General features: G+C 46.1%; 1 protein-coding gene across 1 annotated transcript in view; it reads right to left on the bottom strand.

The window, feature by feature from the left end:
* The window catches only part of LOC144768957 (baculoviral IAP repeat-containing protein 7-A-like), a 52,585-nt gene extending 38,551 nt beyond the window's left edge, over window positions 1–14,034 (bottom strand). Inside the window, exon 1 of the mRNA XM_078652956.1 lies at window positions 13,458–14,034. Coding sequence (XP_078509082.1) covers window positions 13,458–14,034 — 577 coding nt within the window. The remainder of the gene's footprint in view (window positions 1–13,457) is intronic.
* Between the last annotated feature and the right edge of the window lie 6,359 nt (window positions 14,035–20,393).

Raw genomic sequence — 20,393 nt, 5'->3', positions numbered from 1 at the left:
AAGGGGGCTCATGTAGACGTTGAAGAGGGTGGGGCTCAGAGATGATCCTTGGGGGACGCCGCAGATGACTTCGGAGGCCTCTGACTTGTACGGTGGTAGGCGGACTCTCTGTGTTCTTCCGTCGAGGAAGGAGATGATCCATTCCAGCGCCTTGTCCTGGATGCCGATGTTGCTGAGGCGCCGTACTAGGGTGCGGTGGCAGACCGTGTCGAATGCCGCGGAGAGGTCTAGGAGGATGAGGGCCGCTGTTTCTCCATTGTCCATCAGGGCTCGGATGTCATCGGTGGCGGCGATGAGGGCGGTCTCGGTGCTGTGGTTGGCTCTGAAGCCGGACTGTGAGGGGTCGAGGGATCCGTTCGTCTCGAGGAAGGCGGCCATCTGCTTGTTGACGGTCTTCTCGATGACTTTGGCTGGAAACGGGAGGAGGGAGATGGGGTGGTAATTCTTGAGTTCGGTGGGGTCCGCTGTGGGTTTCTTGAGAAGAGCGCTGAGTTCGGCGTGCTTCCAGCTCTCGGGGAAGGTGGCGGTGTCGAAGGATGTGTTGATGATGTCTCGCAGGTGGGGTGCGATGACAGCGTCGGCCTTGTTGAAGACGTGGTGAGGGCAGGGGTCGGTCGGTGATCCGGAGTGGATGGAGTTCATCGTGCGGATGGTGTCTTCGGTGCTGATCGGGGTCCAGGCGTGGAGGGTGGTGGTGGGGGGTGGTTGTTCGGTCATGGTGTGCGTTGGTTGGTTGTTGAAGCTGTTGTGTATGTCGGCGATCTTGTTGTGGAAGTATGAAGCGAGGGAGTTGCAGAGGTCTTGCGATGGGGTGATGTCGTTGTTTCCTGCGCTGGGGTTGGAAAGCTCTTTCACGATGTTGAAGAGTTCCTTGCAGTTGTGTGCGTTGTTGTCCAACCGGTCCTTGAAAGCTGTTTTCTTGGCGGCGCGGATCAGCTGGTGGTGTTTCCGGGTGGCAAGTTTGAAGGAGGTCCTGTTATCCGGTGTCGGTTCCCTTCTCCAGACTTTCTCGAGGGCTCGGCAGTTCTTCTTGGAGCTCTTGAGTTCGTCGGTGAACCATGGGGCCTTCTTGCTGCCGGGTCTGCTGGGCGGGGTCCTCAGTGGGGCGAGTTCATCCGCGCAGTTGTTGATCCATTTCGTGAGGTTGTCTGCGGCCTGGCTGGGGTTCGCTGAGCTGGCAGGTGGGTGCTGGCTCAGGGAGGTGGTGAGCTGGTCTGCTGTGATCTTGTTCCAGCATCTGCGGGCGGCCTGTTTCTGGTGGTGGTGGGACGTCGTTCTCTTGAAGGTGAAGTGGACGCAGCTGTGGTCCGTCCATTGAAGCTCTGTGGCGTGGCTGAAGTTGATGTCTGTGCTGGAGGAGAAGACGGCGTCGAGTGTGTGTCCGGCGAGGTGGGTGGGGGTGGACACCAGTTGCTTGAGTCCCAGGTTGGCGAGGTTGTCGAGCAGGGTGATGGTGTTGCGGTCGTTGTTGTTCTCCAGATGGAAGTTGAGGTCTCCCAGGAGGATGTAGTCGGCGGAGGGGAGGGCATGCGGGCTGACGAAGTCGGCGATGTCCTCGCTGAATTGCGTGCGTGGTCCAGGGGGGTCGGTAGATCAGGGTGCCTCTGAGGGTGGTGTTCGGGTTGGTGTGGATCTGGAAGTGCAGGTGTTCGGCGCTGGTCAGGGTGTTGTCGGTGCTGGTCGTGAGACGGATGGTGCTCCTGTGGATGATGGCGATGCCTCCTCCCATCTGGTTGGCGTTTCGGTCCCTCCGGACGATCTTGTAGCCCTCTGGGATGGCGATGGCGATGTCGGGAGCTGAAGAGGCGTTCATCCAGGTCTCCGTGAGGAAGGCGACGTCAGGGGCTGTGGCGTCTAGGAGGTTCCAGAGTTCGATGGCGTGTCTGTGGACGGAGCGGGTGTTGAGCAGGATGCACTTGAGGTGGGTGCTGCTGGTGTTCGTCTTGGCGGGTGCTGGTGCGAGGCTGGTCCGGATGCAGGAGAACTTGCAGGCGTGGCAGCTGAAAGGTCCGTGGGTACCTCGTGGAGCGGCAAGGTGGCAGTCTGGGAGTCGGCCGGTGTTGAGTGCGGTGAGGGTGGCGGCGGAGTACGTCAGGTGGGTCGGTCGGGCTCCTCGGGGTCCAGGGGTCCTGGCCCTGGGCGCGGTCCAGGCGCGGACGGGCGCAGACGGGCTTACCTTTGGCGCGCCTTCGGCGCACAATCGGCGCGCCCGCTGCGCGTGACCGCTGCGCGTTCGCACGGTCGCCATTTAAGGCGAAGTGCGCGGGTGGGCGGAGCAGCTGGGAGGGTACAGAAGAAAAAGGGGCGGGGCTAATGGCGGTGGCGGGAAGCGGGAGCGGGGAGGGAGAGCGGAGGGCGGCGAGGTAGGCGGGCAAGCAGGAAGGAGGCAGGCACAATGGGGGTCAAAAACACGAAGAGTAATTGGAACAGAAACAGGCTGAATACAGGTCAAAACACGGAGAGAGAACGGCACAGAGAAAACAAGCAACAATTCAGGTCAAAACGGGGGAAAAAACAGTAGGAAAACGATGTTGGCCACAGAAAGAAAACAAGCACAAATTTTAGACAAAAACGGGCTGAAACCAAAGGGCAGCGCTCAAGGCGGCAGCGAGGTCGGCGCTGAGGCAGAGGCAGGCACTGGGAGCACACGCAGCAGCTGGTGGCCGTGCGGCGCGGGGGTGTCCCACAAGTGGGTCACACTCACCTGCGTCGCACGGTCGCCATTTAAGGCCAAGTGCGCGGGTGGGCGGAGCAGCTGGGAGGCGGGAGCGGGGAGGGTACAGAAGAAAAAGGGGCGGGGCTAATGGCGGTGGCGGGAAGCGGGAGCGGGGAGGGAGAGCGGAGGGCGGCGAGGTAGGCGGGCAAGCAGGAAGGAGGCAGGCACAATGGGGGTCAAAAACACGAAGAGTAATTGGAACAGAAACAGGCTGAATACAGGTCAAAACACGGAGAGAGAACGGCACAGAGAAAACAAGCAACAATTCAGGTCAAAACGGGGGAAAAAACAGTAGGAAAACGATGTTGGCCACAGAAAGAAAACAAGCACAAATTTTAGACAAAAACGGGCTGAAACCAAAGGGCAGCGCTCAAGGCGGCAGCGAGGTCGGCGCTGAGGCAGAGGCAGGCACTGGGAGCACACGCAGCAGCTGGTGGCCGTGCGGCGCGGGGGTGTCCCACAAGTGGGTCACACTCACCTGCGTCGCACGGTCGCCATTTAAGGCCAAGTGCGCGGGTGGGCGGAGCAGCTGGGAGGCGGGAGCGGGGAGGGTACAGAAGAAAAAGGGGCGGGGCTAATGGCGGTGGCGGGAAGCGGGAGCGGGGAGGGAGAGCGGAGGGCGGCGAGGTAGGCGGGCAAGCAGGAAGGAGGCAGGCACAATGGGGGTCAAAAACACGAAGAGTAATTGGAACAGAAACAGGCTGAATACAGGTCAAAACACGGAGAGAGAACGGCACAGAGAAAACAAGCAACAATTCAGGTCAAAACGGGGGAAAAAACAGTAGGAAAACGATGTTGGCCACAGAAAGAAAACAAGCACAAATTTTAGACAAAAACGGGCTGAAACCAAAGGGCAGCGCTCAAGGCGGCAGCGAGGTCGGCGCTGAGGCAGAGGCAGGCACTGGGAGCACACGCAGCAGCTGGTGGCCATGCGGCGCGGGGGTGTCCCACAAGTGGGTCACACTCACCTGCGTCGCACGGTCGCCATTTAAGGCCAAGTGCGCGGGTGGGCGGAGCAGCTGGGAGGCGGGAGCGGGGAGGGTACAGAAGAAAAAGGGGCGGGGCTAATGGCGGTGGCGGGAAGCGGGAGCGGGGAGGGAGAGCGGAGGGCGGCGAGGTAGGCGGGCAAGCAGGAAGGAGGCAGGCACAATGGGGGTCAAAAACACGAAGAGTAATTGGAACAGAAACAGGCTGAATACAGGTCAAAACACGGAGAGAGAACGGCACAGAGAAAACAAGCAACAATTCAGGTCAAAACGGGGGAAAAAACAGTAGGAAAACGATGTTGGCCACAGAAAGAAAACAAGCACAAATTTTAGACAAAAACGGGCTGAAACCAAAGGGCAGCGCTCAAGGCGGCAGCGAGGTCGGCGCTGAGGCAGAGGCAGGCACTGGGAGCACACGCAGCAGCTGGTGGCCGTGCGGCGCGGGGGTGTCCCACAAGTTATTGCCTGATGGTACTGTAACTGAAATCAGAGATGAAAATGACATTGATCATGAGTGCTTGGATGTTTTGGAATAGTGCACCAAGCCAAGGCAGGACATTAAAGATGTTCCTTTGCCTGAATCAGATTATGTTTACTTTGTTGATGGTTCTTGTCTAAGAACAGAGGAGGGCATTTTGAGAGCAGCATATTCTGTCTGTACAGTTGCTGATGTTGTTGAAGCATCATTTCTCGAAGGAATTCGTTCAGCTCAAGTAGCAGAATTGATTGCTTTGATTCGTGCATGTGAAAGAGCAATACATTTAAAAATCACCATAATAACTGACAGCCAATACGGATACGGAGTTGTGCATGATTATGGACAGCTCTGGTCTCAAAGAGGTTATTTAACCTCTGCAGGTTCACCCATTAGAAATGCAAAGTTGATTAAAAGATTAATTGATGGCATTCAATTACCAGAAAAGATTGCGGTCGTGAAATGTGCAGCACACAAGAAGGGAGAAGATTTATTACAAAAGGAAATGCCTATGCGGATGAGGTTGCTAGGTATTGCGCTAAAAACAATTTTGCAATTAATCGGGAGAAGAATGATGAACATGTTCTAAATTCACTAATGCTAACATCAGTAGTTGAAACATGGCAGGGATTAAAAGATTTACAAGATGAAGCTGATGAGGAGAAAAATACATGGTTGAGAGCAGAATGTAGACAGCGAGATGAGGATGGAATTTGGACTTACAAAGATGGCAGAGTAGTTTTACCAAATAGCATGATTGCTGACATGGCCAGGATGTATCATGGTTTAGGACATATAGGAAGAGATTCTATGATTAGGCTTTTTAGACAGACATGGTTCAATACAAAATTCAGAACTATCGCAGAATCTCTTTGTCAGAGGTGTCTGACTTGCCAACAAATGAACCCTGTCAGAAAAACAGTTGTGGGAATGGGAACCATAGGACGGGAGGGTGGTCCATTCACCAGATTGCAAATGGATTTTATTGAAATGCCACAACATAACAAATTGAGTTACGTTCTTGTAATAGTCTGTTTTCAAGATGGGTTGAAGCGTTTCCTACACGTCATGACGATGCACTTACTGTTGCAAAATTGCTTTTGAGGGAGATAATACCAAGGTACGGTTTCCCGGTAACTCTGGAAAGTGATCGAGGAAGACATTTTGAAAACAGATTGTTGCAATTGATTTGTGAAGCTTTACACATAGAGCAGAAGTTACATTGTGCATACAGACCAGAAGCATCAGGTGTTGTTGAGCAAATAAACGGAACAATTAAGAACAGACTTGCTAAGATGTGTCTAGCTACAGGTATAAAGTGGACAGATGCACTTCCACTTGTTTTGATGATGTCTCTGAGAAGTACACCTGATAAAAAGACAGGTTTAAGCCCACACGATATTCTTATGGGCAGAGTTATGAGACAGGCATTTATACCAGTGGGAAAATTGATGACTATTAATGATAGCGTCATTTTGGAGTACTGCAGGAATTTATCTGATGTCGTGACTTCTGTGTCCAATCAGGTGGGAACTGAGGTGCAAACAAGAGAAAAAGAGCAAGCACATGATCTGTTACCAGGTGATTGGGTGAGGACAAAAATTCATCGAAGAAGAAATTGTCTGGTACCTAGGTGGCAGAAACCAAGACAAGTCATTCTTGTTACAACAAATGCAGTGAAGTGCAAGGGTTTGAAGAGGTGGATTCATGCAAGTCATACTATTTGTGTACCTACACCTGAAAACTGACGAAGAAAGTGACACCACAGCCGATTCAGATTCTGAAGAAGAACCTGAGAGAAATCCAGATTCTGAAGATCTACAAGCAGGTCGACATGTGGAAAATTCAACTGTGAATGAAAAAGATTTGGAAATTGTGATTGTAGACTCTGAAAATGATGAAGATTTGCTAGAAAAAGAAGTAGAAGAAGAGTCTGATCAAGTTGTGATTCAAGACCAGGAGAGTATTGAAAAGCAGAAAAGAAGCTCTGAAAGCAGGAACAGAAAATCTGAAACTGGGAAGTTGAAGGTAATTGAAGAAGAAGAATTACCAAGTACCAGCTATAAAGATAGAGTTCCTAACAGAGTGAAATGGCCGAGTAAAGAAGTACCTGAGTCAAGAATCCGAATATCTGACAGCGAATCTGAAGACAGTGATGAAGAATCACAGATAAGAAATTTCAGAAAGAGAACTTGGAGAACAGGGTGTAATGTGACTGAGCCAAAGAGAAAATTACCAAGAAAAGGTGATAATTGGCCAAGTGAAAGTCTGAAATTCAGATTGATCAAGAAATCAAAAGGAGCAAATCAATGAGATCAAGTCAAAAAGATCCTGAAAAGAAAAGTGAGGCAGGAAAGAAAATAGAGGCCATTAGCAATAGGGCAAAGAGTTGTAAAACCGAACCAAAAATATAAGTCACCTGAGTGGACTTATATCATTATTCCACCTGTGGTGGAGGTGAACAGCAGTAGTCAGGAAGAGATTGAGACAATAGTGACAATGATTGAAATATTTTTCTGTTAAAATTTAGGGTTCTTGTTTTTGGCGTAAGGCTGAAGAAATTGTGTTAGGTGACACAAGGTCGAAGAAACTTTGTTAGTTGGAAAACAAATTGTGACACAAGGTCAAAGAAAAGTTGTTAGAAGGTGGGTTTTCTTTTAAAAAAAAAATTTAAAAAAAGGGGGGGATATTAGAAATTTAGACATTTTTAGTTTTTTTATTCCTTGCAAGGCTTTGTAAAAATTGCCTTACGTTTTTGTTAATAACAGTTCAAGGTGTTCTATTTTCAAGAGATGTTGTAAGATGTCCTCAACTTGCGTGATTCTAATAATCTTACTTTGGTTAATTTTAGCTGTCATTTTCCCTTTTGGAATTGACAAGGAAAAGTATAAGGTCAACATGACGAGCAAAGCTACAATTAATCAAGACAAACATAGCGCAACAAGCAAAACTAACAAAGTTATTGATCACAGACCAGATATCCATCAGGATAGATCTGTTAGTGATTTTTCTAGTAATACTTTTTCGAGACTCCTGGCTGAATACGTGAAGGTCATGGAGGTCAAGGATTGCTACATCTGTGTGAAATTGCTTGCTTCTGTTTCAAAGGGAGTGACATACAATATGCTTCCTCTTACTTATGGCATAACCTGTAGTGTAGTAGCTAGCCTATTTTATCAGACTGGTCGTTTGGAGTATTATTACTCCAATTATGATGAGATTTTTGCAAATCTGAAAAGTGAGAAAAGCTTAAACAAGCTAAACAGATGAGGGGATTTTTTATTGTGACAAATGAACTCACCTATGAGTATGCTTTGAGAAATAATTTGACATGCAAATTGAAAACTGAGGAAAAGTCTTTTCTGAATTTAGTTGAGGAGAGAAGAGCAATTTACAAAAGAAATGAGATGGTCAAGCAGACCAAATCCAAATTCTGGCAGATAGAGGACGAAAAGCTTAATGGTAAATCGTTTGAGAATGTTGCAATACACATAGACAACCCAATTAGTGGTAAATTATGTATTAGAAGAGATAACACGTTATTCGATAATTATTTTGTTGGAGCAAGCCATTGCGAGGACACATACCAAATCATGGGGGGTTGGGGATTCAAGGGTGGCAAAGATCCAATTTTTCCTCGAATTTATTTTGTTTGTGGAGACAAAGCCTACTATACCCTCCCAGATCACTGGTATGGGACGTGTTTTGTTGGTCTTGTTTTTCCGAAAATATTTCATGTTGACAGAAATGCAGAGGGTTCATTTGAAATCAGCAATCATGTAAATAGGTTTAAAAGAGAAAGTTTCTCAGAAATTTTGGGAGACATCTTTGAAGCAGTGATACCTTTGGTGGGTATAACCCTGAATGCAGGCAGAATCAGAAAATTATCTACCATTGTTGATAGGTTGTCAACTGACACAGCTGGTAGTTTCCAATTAGTGGATACTGGGGTCATTACTATACGATCCATGGTAATGCAGAATCGTCTTGCCCTTGACATTCTGCTAGCAAAAGAGGGAGGAGTTTGCTGCATTTTACATGTCCAGCACTGCTGTACCTATATTCCAGATGCGAGTAGGAATATTGAGATGTATATCAAGAATATCACAGAATTGCAATCTGAAATTGTACCCTTGGAAGAAGATGATTTTTCAGAACGTTTATCCAAAAGATTTGCAGCAATCAAAAACCTGGTTTCAAGAGATTGGTGGTTCAATTCTTGGCAAGATACTGACACCTTTATTAGTTATAGTTTTTGTAATACTTTTGTTGAAGATCAGTTGCATGTTACACAAGAGAAAGAAATACCTGAGGGAAAAGAAGAGGATTTACAAGATCAGAAAGGAACAGGAGAAAGAGATAGAACTGGAAGAGTTCCGTAGAACCCAATATGAGAGTTGCAGACAGACAGCTGAGACAAGTCTTTAAAAATACTAACACAGTGAAATCTAAACATGTTCATCTATAAGATAAAATTTTGCTAAAATTTTGGGTGTGGTTTGGTGATTTTGAAATCACCAGATGAGGGAGTTGATGGAGCGAGATTTGGAAATAAATTTATTTCAGTTCACAAAGTTAAACTTCCATAATGAAATAATAATATTAACAATGTGTGCAGTGAAAATAATTAATCAACTTAGATTAAAATCGCAGATTACACGCGGGATACTAAAATATGTGCTCATACATGTGCCTTTTGTTTGCAAATGCATGTTTGTGTTAAATAATAAATTAATTTTGTCTATTGACTTTGTCAGAATTAAATGCGGCTGTTTTATAATTACATGTGCTTATTTCTGTGTGCTCATGTTTTGTTTTTCTGTCTTAAATGTGCACAAATCTGTTCGTTGCTTAATTTGCTTCTGCTAGGTAACAGATTAATGGGTTAATATTTAGCAAAGGTGGGTGGGTAACAGAATGATTTCTAATTCTTGCATTAATTATTCTTTTGTGTTTGTTTGAATACTAGTTACTGAGAAAAAGGCTTGAGGCCTAGCACGTCTTTAATATGGTGATTGGCGAAGCCCTGTTCAGAAAAAGCAAGAGCCCAGTGTGGAAAGTTTTGTTGTGTTTAAAAAAGAATGCAAGTTTAATTGAACAATGAACTATTCGTGCTCTTGGCCGGACTAAGCCAAGGTCGGAAACCGGCAGAGAGATTGTCAAGCTAAGGAAGTCACGGATTGACTATTACAAATGTTTCAAATTGGAGGAAGCTGCGTGACTTGAAAATAAGGGACAATAGACTAAGAGAGAGTCGGAACTGGGCTTCGAAAATGCAATGACATTATGTGGTCTGACGTTTGTCAGCCAATCAGAATTACGAATGGCAGGGAAAAGTATTCATTTTAGTTAGATTAGTTAGGGAAAAAAGGTATAAAAACCGTTCCCCTGGGAGGGAGGACGCGCTTGCTGCTTATCTTCTCCTGACTCCAGTTGGGCGTGACGTGCTGACGGACTTTCTTGGAGCACGTAAGGATCAATAGGGCTAAATGACTTTTACTTTATTCTTTTAGGTGAAGTGAGTTTTAGTCAGGGACGTTAGGGCTTAGGTGATGGGAAACTGTTTATTCTTTTGAATCATGCTAATTGATTTTGCTTAAAACGGTCAATACTTTTTGCTAATCCTCAAATAATAATGCTTAAATAAAAAGATTTTAATAAAATTCACTTTCCTTGAATAAATAGTTAATAAATAAGATTTTTGAAAAGACAAGCTGGCCTTGTTATTTCGTTAAGTCTTGTTACCATCAGCAGATCCATTTGCCTGAGTGGCTTCATTAAATGTAAAGTTTTACAGATACCATGGTGAAATCATTATACTGCAGTTGTATATAAATGTGTACATAATTTGTGAATAGGGTTTATTAATTAGGTCACATGGTTCAGTTGCTCAAAATAGGTCACGTTAGTTTATGGGCCTTGTGAATGAATTATGATTAATGGTGAGTATTGTGGAGTTGGGTAGTGTAGTTTATGACATTTTCTATAGGGTCGCTGGATCACTATGATCAGCACAGATTTTTAGATTACGTGTTTTAAGCCTCGCTCTTAACTACATTGGCCACGCCCCATTGATAGACCCCCAGTTTTTTTCATCCCACTTAAAGCCCTGCTCACTTCCATGCAGTTGGGAGTCAACATTCAGTTTGTTGTTTTGCCCTTTAGTTACATCGTACCACAAACCCTCAATGCACTTGAACTCCAAGGTTTCTGCTCAGGATTTCCTGATGGACAGAGGGTCAAGGAATAGGTCTACGGAGCAGTATACGGGATCACTGCATGATAGAGGTAAGGGTGGTTTGTCTATGTTATCTCTGGGAAATAAAGGGAAATTTAGAGCGAAGAGAAGTTTTGTGGGTGAGGACAACTGAAATATGCAAAACAAGTGGAGAACAGAACTAGCAAGAGATTAAGTGAAGGGTAAAGTGGCAGAACGTTGTCCACACAATACATTTTGTGAGATGTGAAGACTTAGGGAGTGAGAGCAAAATGATGAAGACTATTTGAGGAGGTAAGATAAACTCCTGCTAAAGTGGGAGGGGGCGGGGAAACCCGCCAAGCCTGCCACATGCACGTCATTTGCTAAGGAATATCGCCCAATCAGATCATGCATGTTTTAGTGGACCAGGGTGAACAGCCTGGTAGACGAGTGCATTTGAGATTGCAAATGAACCACTGCTGACAAAACTAAAAGCATGCGCGCGGCACCTTTCTCACCAGCCAGTCTGTGGTAGTCCCTCGGAATAAATTAGGTTGTCAAGGAGCATTTTCATTTGTTTCCAGCTAAGGAACAGCTGTTGTGTTGAGTGGTGTCCGTTCCAAATGGGTGTGGGTAGTAGTTCAGAATCTTGGGACTGCCCGAGCATTCTAGATAAAGATCACTAGATACATCATGCTTATTGTTTAATAAAGACTTTTAAACCAAAAAAAATGTTGGTTTTTTTTTAAATCACTAGATAGATGTCGGGGGCGGTGGGTGTGGAAATTCCACTAGACCACAAGTGGTTCTTTCTGATAACGGAGGCTAGTGAAGATTGGCCTCGACATGTGAAGTTATGGTTGGCATTGGCGGCAATAATTGCTAAACGTAACATTGCAAGGATGGGGGGGGGGGTGACGTCCACCCCAATGCTGGAGGAATGGGGAAAATTACCTGGACTGGTGCTGGCAAGCAGAGTCAGTGATTTATAAAAAATAAAGGGTGCTCCAAGAAAGGAGAAAAAATGTGGGCGGCATGGCGGGTACATCTGGGACTTTAAGGGGGATGCGAGGAACAACTATTCTTTATTGATATGGACTCACTTGTCAACAATGATAGAAATTTCAACTGTAAAATTGAGAGTGACACTACAATATAAATGCTTTGTATGTACAAGAATTTGATGATTTAATAAAAAGTTGTTTTTTTTAAATCTTGGGACTGTCACTAGGGTAACACAGCTGTATTTATCAAGGAAGACAGGGAATGCCCAATGCTATCAGCAGTGATGGGGTGCAATTTGTTTTCTGAAGAAATTAGTACTTTTTTCTTTTTTTTTTTTTTAACAATGGTATACTCCACAGGACACCGGTTTCACTGACAAGATGAAACTCACCATCACAGGTAGTAGGAAATAGATACTGAGGAAAGCAAAGTAAGCTTTAAAAGTGGTTATGGACTCACCATACAGCTTTTAATGTGGCTGCAGGCAAGTTCTCTTTTTACGATTGGGAGGAAGGATGCTTGTTCAAGATTTTGCTCTTTATGTTTGGACAGGAGGAAAGGACATAATGCAAGCACTTGGGATACTGAGAACCAGTGGACAAAAACAAGGTATGAGGAAGTGTAGGTGGCATTGTGGAGACCCAGAGCTAGCGACAAAACTAAGTTGGGCGGGGAAAGAGGAGAAGAAAGAACAATCCCAAATTCTCCAGTCGACAGAAGGCTGTGAGAGTAGAAGTAAAAAATAATTGTTCGTGGACTATAGGTCCAGAGGACATGGGTGCTGTTGCCAGCAATTAACAGTGAGAAATAAACAATTAGGGTAAGAGATTGTATCACTTCTCATGTTTGTATTTCTAAAAGTGGTCATCGGGCTACTTCGTAGAGGTACATCATTTCAGGGCCGGCTTTAGCGCTGGTGGTGCCCGGTGCGACAATCACTTTTGGCGCCCTTCCCCCCCCCCCCCCATGACCACCTCCTCATATTCTCTCACTACCACTGGGCAAAAGTTCCCCTCATCTCTCCAATCATAAGATATTGCTAAACACAACGTCCCCCCTGAGGTCAGCGCCCCCTCCACAGGTCAGCGCCCAGTGCGGCCGCACCAGTCGCACTGCCCTAAAGCCGGCCCTGCATCATTTCATACTCTATATTGGGATGTAGAATATGGTCTTGTTTTAATATGAAGGGTTTTGAGTTTTTGTACATGGGTTATTTTTGACTGAAATTTACTTTGTCACCAAGTGTATGTCATCTCTGGAAGCATTTGGACAGAGCGGCAGGGATTACATGATTCCAAGTGAGTGTTTTGAGAAGTTTAATCTTAACTAAGCCATTCTAGGTTTACACTTCAAGTATTGTTACATTTATAAATCCAGTTGCTTCCCAGGGTTCTTTAAGAGCAGGAAGCCTGGATGTAGGCCAGGTGGTGACTGTAGTTCACAGGAGGGTGGCTGACTCTAGCCCCTCCCCACGTTGCATGCAATCAAACAGGAGCACACACAGTGTAGCCTCCTTAAAGTAAAGGGCACATCTGTTCAATTCTAGCGTATACATTTAAAAAATATATTTTTAAAGGCGTGGCACAACACCACCACGGTTAAGACATGGTCTCTGCAGTGCCTTCAACCATGGGTAGGATAGATTACGCGGGCACTCTGGCAATGCCCGAGGGGCCGGTGTCCAGATATTAGCTGTTTTTTTAGCAGTCATGGGGCCGATTTGGGTGGTTTTTGCGTTGTTCAGATACTGCCAGCAGCCCAGTGGGTGCACAACGGGCATTTCTGGAGACGGATGGGCGTCCATTACCTCCCTTTCTCAAGCTGGGCCGGCCCATTAATATATGCATATTGATCGGGGGCAGGGGGCCTGAGCAAAAGTGGCTTTACTTGTTTTTAGGTGTGTTTTACCGGTTTAAACTAATCCGTGCCCCCCACCCCCCCTTTTAAATGAAATTTCGCCGAAGCAGTGTTGTGCGGAAAGGCAATATGCAAATTATACAAACATGGGCCGTTTATTTTTAGCGTGCAGGGGTCGTTTTTTTTTTTTATCCCAACCCAACCCGGACCTTCACTCACCTGTATAAAAGCCAGCCCTGGCGAGTTTCCTCGGCTGCACCTCCTGGTTTGTCCAGCCGAGGAACGAGTGCTCCCGCATCCTTGCCTGGGCCATGTCTGGACGCGCGGCCATGCTTAGCAGGGAGGTCTCTGGGCTTTCAGCCACTGACTGTGGTGGCTTGGGTATGTTGCCCACTTCCCTGCCCATGGCGAAGTGGCAGTGCGGGTTGTACTTCCGGTGCTCCTGCATGGCAGCCCCCCGTAAGATCTTGCAGTTCAGCATGCCCTGGCAGGAGAAGCACTGGACCCGGTCCTCGGGCCCCACGTAGAAGAAACCGGCGCTGGCCATGTCCTCGCAAAACACCTGGGCCGCGGACGGCCACCTTTTGAAGGAGTCCAGCCGGTCCAGCTCGCTCTCCATCTCTGGCGCGCAGTGCTGGTGCCACGCGCAGGCCTGGTGCCGCGCGCAGGTCTGGTGCCGCGCGCTGGTCTTCCCAAAAAGCTCGAGCGCAGGGAGCCAGGAAAGGTCGCTCGAGCCGGAGGTGCGACGTCCGGTACCACGAGGGACATCTTGTCGACTGCTGGCGTTGTCACTCATACCGCTTACGCTCTATGCGAGAAAGTAGGAGCGCCTCAGGTTTTGGGGTGCCAGGCAGGATTCCTTCACAACAGTGGCGGGGCTGCTGCGGTGCCCTGTGAGTTCTCCAAGGAGGCCGATTTATTCTTTGTATCGGTTTCCGACAGTGCGAATATACAGGGGTCCTAAAATAAATGTAAAAAAAATAGATATAGGTTTTTAGAAAATTCTAGGAGGTTGACACTTATTAATAGAGCAATATGCACGAAAAAAGTCAGGACCAAAAAAAAAAAAGTGGGGGCTGTAGAGTGAACCCAAAGTAATTTAATAAAACAGCCGACTCTAAAACTCGGACTACACCTCCCAGAATACATTTACCCCCAAGAATGCATTAAATTAAAAGTGGACCCTGTGGTGGATAAACATCTAGGTTACAGCAAGGGCCTGGCGCACGGGAATACAGGAGGCGCAACGGTACAAGTCCTCTGCATCCCAATACGAACATCTGATTTTACTACCCAGATTTTCTGGGTGGAGGGGTGGGGCTGAAACATATGTTTGCATTGGGACCCAGGACAATCATGCAACGGTACTGCTTTATAGGGAGCCAATCACGCGATTAATGTAATTAAGATGAAGCATTGAAAGAGGTGTTAGCATCCCCCACAAACATAAGAAGAAATTAAACAACGTAACTAGGTACGAGCAGACTAATTTAGGAACTACGTAACGTACAACTAAAAAAAGAGAGAGCACAGAGTTAAGAAAACATTAAACTCCAAAGCAGTGGAAAAGCAACTCCACAAAACGAGACAAGGAGATAACACTAACACATACCCTAACATTAAAGAAGAAAAAATTAGTTCTCCCGCCGGTAAACGTAATGAACTGACGTCCACTTCCTTTTAAATGAACTACCAGTCCCACCTGATCACAGTGCGTTCCACAATTCGTCCCAGGTGAGGCCTATTCGTTGTTCCTTAATAGACACCGCCATCTGATATCGAGCTTTTAAAGAGATAGGGTCATATCCACAGCATCCAGGCGCTGCAGGTAAAATATGGTGCGGAGCAGGTGGTCACAGCAGAGACAGCCGTGACTGGTGAATAGCGTGGGTGTCCTTTCGACGTATTGGAGTCTGAGCATCCTTTCAACGTGGTGTGTCTGTGTGGCTTGATGGGCTGCATCGAAGTCTTTCTAGGCGCCCAGAGCAGAGAAACTGTCAGTCTCGGGAGAACGCATTCCGCCTTGTTCCAAATACGCGATGGTTACCGTACCACGAGTTCTTTAAACTTAATAGTGCATTGTGGGATTTGTAGCCTTGGGTCGCTTCAATTGTGCTAATGCTTCATTTCAAAACAGTTTTTCAAAAGTAAAGCACGGGGCAGGATTCACGGTGGGGTATAATCATCCTGTCACCAGCCCAGTGTCCTTTAAATCATTATTGGTCATGACTGCTTTCTAAACAACTGTTCATTGCATTTTGGGAAATGTAGTTCCAATTTTAACATTTTAAGTATAGGTTAAAAACTACAGGCATTCACGCCAGCATGGAAAGGGCTTTTGGTGGAAAAATAGTACTTGCTAAAAGCCTTACAAATAAAGGGGCTACTTGACAGGGAGTATGAACCAGCCTTTGGAGTCACCAGTCCGTTGAGGAGCCTAATAGGTTTCCCTATAGGGAGGGTGACTACTCCAAGTTACCAAGAAAGATCATTGACTTTCCTCTAAGAGTTCTCGTGCTCCGTTATTCGAGATTCAGTCCGCTCACAGCAACAATTTTAAACATTTATTATTTGGAGAGAAAAAAAACACATATCTGTGAGGGAAGAGGCCTTTTGTCTGTGAGCCTTAGCACTGGGAGATGGCCATCCTCTGTTGTGCTACTTATGTATTTTTGTGATGTGCTTGTGTGACTGATGGGTGAGTATCTATTTAAAATGGGTGTGAGGATCTAATTCTGATGTTTGGTGTTAAGTGATTTAATTTTTTGTTATGTTATTTACAGTGTAGCGTGAATGCAGATTGTGGATTTCTGTGCAAAGGAAAGTGTGTGGTAAGTTGCAGTGTCTCTCCACTCTTCCTGTGTTGATGGAGGGTATTTCTGTGGATGCTGGTGATGAAACGTATGGAAGGGCGTCTTGGCTAAGTGTTGGAATATGTGATGTGAGTGTGTTCTGGATGAGTGAGGGCTCCATCATCAGTCTGTGGGGTGGAGCCCAGTAGAAGATGAACTGATCCAAGGACAAATCATTGGTCCTAGTAGGGTGTGTATATAATCAATCAATTATTTGTATAGCGCACTAATTACACATGAGGGTCTCAAGGCGCCGAGTGTGGGTGGGGTGCAGCTACTGTTTGAACAGCCAGGTCTTGAGAAGTCTCTTGAAGGTCAGCAGGTCCTGGGTCTGTCGCAGCTGTGTGGTGAGAGTGTTTCATGTCTTGGCCACGAGGTAGGGGATGGATCTGTCGCCGGTGGAGGTCCTGTAGATGCGTGGGACGGCGGAGAGGTTGGCGGAGCGCAGCTGGCGGTTTGGGGTGTAGAAGGTGAGACGCTTGTTGAGGTATGCTGGTCCGGTGTTGTGTAGTGCTTTGTGGGTGAGGAGCTTGAAGGTGATCCTCTTCTTGACTGGGAGCCAGTGCAGGTCCTGGGCAGTGATGTGGGTGTGGCATGGTATGTCAAGGACGAGGCGTGCGGATGCATTCTGTATGCGTTGGAGTCTCTTCTGGAGTTTGGCCGTGGTTCCTGCGTAGAGGGCGTTGCCGTAGTCCAGCCTGCTGCTTACGAGGGCCTGTGTGACCGTCCTTCTGGTTTCGGTGGGGATCCATCTGTAGATTTTGTGGAGCATGTGAAGGGTGTTGAAGCAGGAGGAGGAGACAGCGTTGACTTGCTGGATCATTGAGAGTGATGAGTCCAGGAGGACCCCCAGGTTGCGAGCGTGGTCGGTGGGTGTGGTCTACTTAAACCTAACAAACCTTTTAAAACGTATCTCTGCCCAATTGGGCATTGCATTTTACAGTTCCTCATAGTACAGACCATCTTTGGCTATGGAAGTAGAAAATAAGTGTGGGCGTAGTGCTCCGCTCCGTCCACGGAGTGTGCGTAGTGTTACCTACTTTGCCATCCGCGAAGTAGGTGTAGTAGGCAGGATACGCACACACCATGGAGGAGCGGAGTTGCCCGCCACCCGCATCCTTCCCGCCCTTTTTTAAAATGCCCGTACAATCATTAAAAGCATTGTAAAAGTAATTAAAAAGACTTACCTGAGATGCGGCATCCCGGGGCTCCCTCTTCTTGGTTTATCGCCAACTTCTTCCTCACGCATGCGCGGGCGCCCGCGCATGTGCATTTGTCGCAAGAAGGGCGGGAGGGAGGTGGGCGGTGTGTAGTGGGGCTACGCGGAGTGTGCGGGTGTGCGTATATTCCCCCACACTGTAGCCTTAAGAGTATCTTAACATCGGAATGAATCTAAAGACAAAGGAAACGTTTTTAAAACTGCACATAGGTGTAATCCCAGCTGCCCCCCATCTCCCGCCCTGGGAAAGAAAAAACTCTCCGCCATACTGTTGCTTGTGCAAAGCTGGCAAGGAAGATATTATTCACGTAATCTGTATCTGCTCCAAATTAAAGGACCTGAGGTACGATTTATTGCGTCCAATGTTCAAACTACATAGTGTTCGAACATGTAGGCAGTCGGTCAAACTGTGCTTCAACCCCAGTAAAACAAAATTAAATTGTCGGGTTACAAAATTCTTTGAATTAGTGGCGAAAAGACAGAAGAGCACGCTTCCCGCGAATTAATAAAAAAAGCCGGACTGAAAATCATTGATACGGTGCTCTGCAGCCATGAACATTTAAATACAATGATGGCCACAAATTGACATTAAGTAAATAAAAAAAAAAGTTTTAGAAAGTTGTATAAAACGAATTTTAAGATACATTTTAGCAATGTTCTAAGGTTTTAATTAACCATGTACAAATAAACAAGTGCTTGTTGTTTACATTTACACTAGTATCCTGGTGTTTGCTGAAATATTGTATTTAGGTATATTTACTGCAGTATTGATACATATGGTAGGAGCTCTGCCAAGTGTAAGAATCGTGTGTGTGTGTGTTCATTCGTTTGAAGATCCCGACCTGAACTTCAACCCACTCGTTCTGCCATTCTTCAGGATTGCATAGGCCGGGATCCCCAGTCAGCTCAACTCACCTGGAAGCATCTTACACATGCATACAGCACTAGAAACGAAAGAGAGGAAGAACACGTCTTTCTAGGACTACAAGAATGGCCTTTCAAGACGAAGGTCCAGGAATTATTCAGGTCACATGATGGTGCCAACTACCACTACACACCAACCACCCCTTTGAAGCTAGCAAACTAGAAAACAAACGAAGAGGCATTAAGGAACCATCTTGTTCAGACAAGGTCTTGTTGCCTTTTCCATAAGCATAAAGAGTCACTGAACTCTCAAGAGTGATGCAGTCTCCAACTCATGTTTTCACTTTCCCAAGATAGTGAATAACTATTTTTATACGGGAATGTCAGGGAGAAGGGTCTCCACCGAGCAATGAGTGTACTGTAGGCGTTGGTTTGATCCTCCAGCCTCCAAGGAGAGGGTAGGGGTTCCCAAGGACCATTACAATTAACCGGGGTCTCCAAGAGGCACTATTTGGAGCACAACAACACTACTCAAATTAGCACCACCAAGGATTTCGGGTCTTCTTCTACGCTGTGTATCCCCTGACACCTCTGGCCTTATGGTTCTGAGTTATCTCCAGAAATGGAAGGGGCGGACTTCATTTGCATAAGACTTTATTGCCAGTGGCCCACTACAACATGTACCCCCTGGACTTACGCAATTGGAGGTAGTATATGGCTATGCATTTAAAAGATTCCACCCCCACGTGTGCTATTATTTGGACCACCATGTTCTGCAGTCCCTTTAACCGAGGTCTTTTGAGCCTCCATTGTCATATTCTTCGTGAAAGAGGAACGGGTGATTACCAGGGCATTTTTATCATTCTGACTGCTGCTGGCAACATGAGTTTATGTTCTGAAAAACTGTCTTGCAAGAATGTTATGTTGCAATTATGTACCGAGTAATGATGGGTCTGAACCGGTGCTCAATCTGTAGAAGAATGAGTACTGGGGCCCAACGTTTTGTTCGTAAGCCCGTGGCTGGTGCTACTGAGGTTCGAGGTCCCAAATAACAAGGCTGATTAGACTTGATTTCATATCAGGCCTATTTAAACGATCCATACTTTCTCCTTTTGCCACTGTTTTTCGACTTTCCCACCCTCCTTCTTTCCCTTTTTTGTGTATTTTCCCTTTGCTCTGGGTCAGTCTGTTGAGAAAATATATATGCCGATCCCTATAAATGAGTGCCAATAGGCCCCACCTGCAACCACTGGCTCAAATAAAGCACTGGTCTGAACAGGTCAGTTATAATGACCATTTCTTTTCTCAATTTGCCACCTAAGCCTTACAAGGCATCCAAAAGGAGGAATGAGAAATCGAGATAAAATGAACAATTTAAGAACAACATAGATACATCAGCAAGTTTTTTTGTTATTTTGAAATTGGCGTGAACGAAATGTGAACTGGCATAAGAAGCAAAGGCAAGTTTTTCTAACCACGGTCAAGAAAATTAATGATTGTGGTGCTTGTTGTGTCACAAGCGACATACATCTAGATGGGAGGTTTGGCTACAGTCTCACAGTATTCAATGGATCTTTAGGAACATTAGCTTCTCATCCTCTTCCTTGTTCCATTCCTTACAAAAATGAAGTGTCCAAGTCTCCCAGACAGGCACCCAACTATCCACTTAAAAATAATGCTTAAGACCTATAAAAGAGCACAGGACCGTGCTCATTGTTCCCAACTCCTGTTTGTGAGTCTGTCTCCAGAGACATTTTGCAGTGCTTCTTTCTTGAGGCCCATCGTTGTTTGTTCTTTTTTTAACTCTCATTCTGAGTGCCTGATGGCATGAACTTGTTAAAGGTTCGGACACAAGCAGGTCTCCTAAGGCTTCTTCTTTCTAAGGAGTCTTTAAAAGCCATTATTAAGGAAACCATGGATGATCTGCTGAATAAAAAGAAATTAAGCAAAAGGGAAATTATATCTTGGTCTTCCAGTTGTAGAGTCTCAGTCAAGTACAAAGGGAGGCCTATTAAGACAAATTTACAAACCTTGACCTGATAGAATTCCCATGCATGCATTAGTAAAGAACTTGGTTTTACATCAGTGGCAGAATATGGATAGAGTTACCATCCCTAAATTCAAGTCCTGCCTGTATCCATTGGGCGAGGCTCAAACTGACAGTCCTCTAGTCATCGAAGTGGATTCTATGTTGGGAACCCTTGTTCTGAGAGGTTGCAG

The sequence above is a fragment of the Lissotriton helveticus genome, chromosome 7 (assembly GCF_964261635.1).
Source record: "Lissotriton helveticus chromosome 7, aLisHel1.1, whole genome shotgun sequence".
Classification (NCBI taxonomy): Eukaryota; Metazoa; Chordata; class Amphibia; order Caudata; family Salamandridae; genus Lissotriton; species Lissotriton helveticus.
The sequence above is the reverse complement of the archived record's forward strand: the minus strand, read 5'-3'. Positions and strand labels throughout refer to the sequence as shown.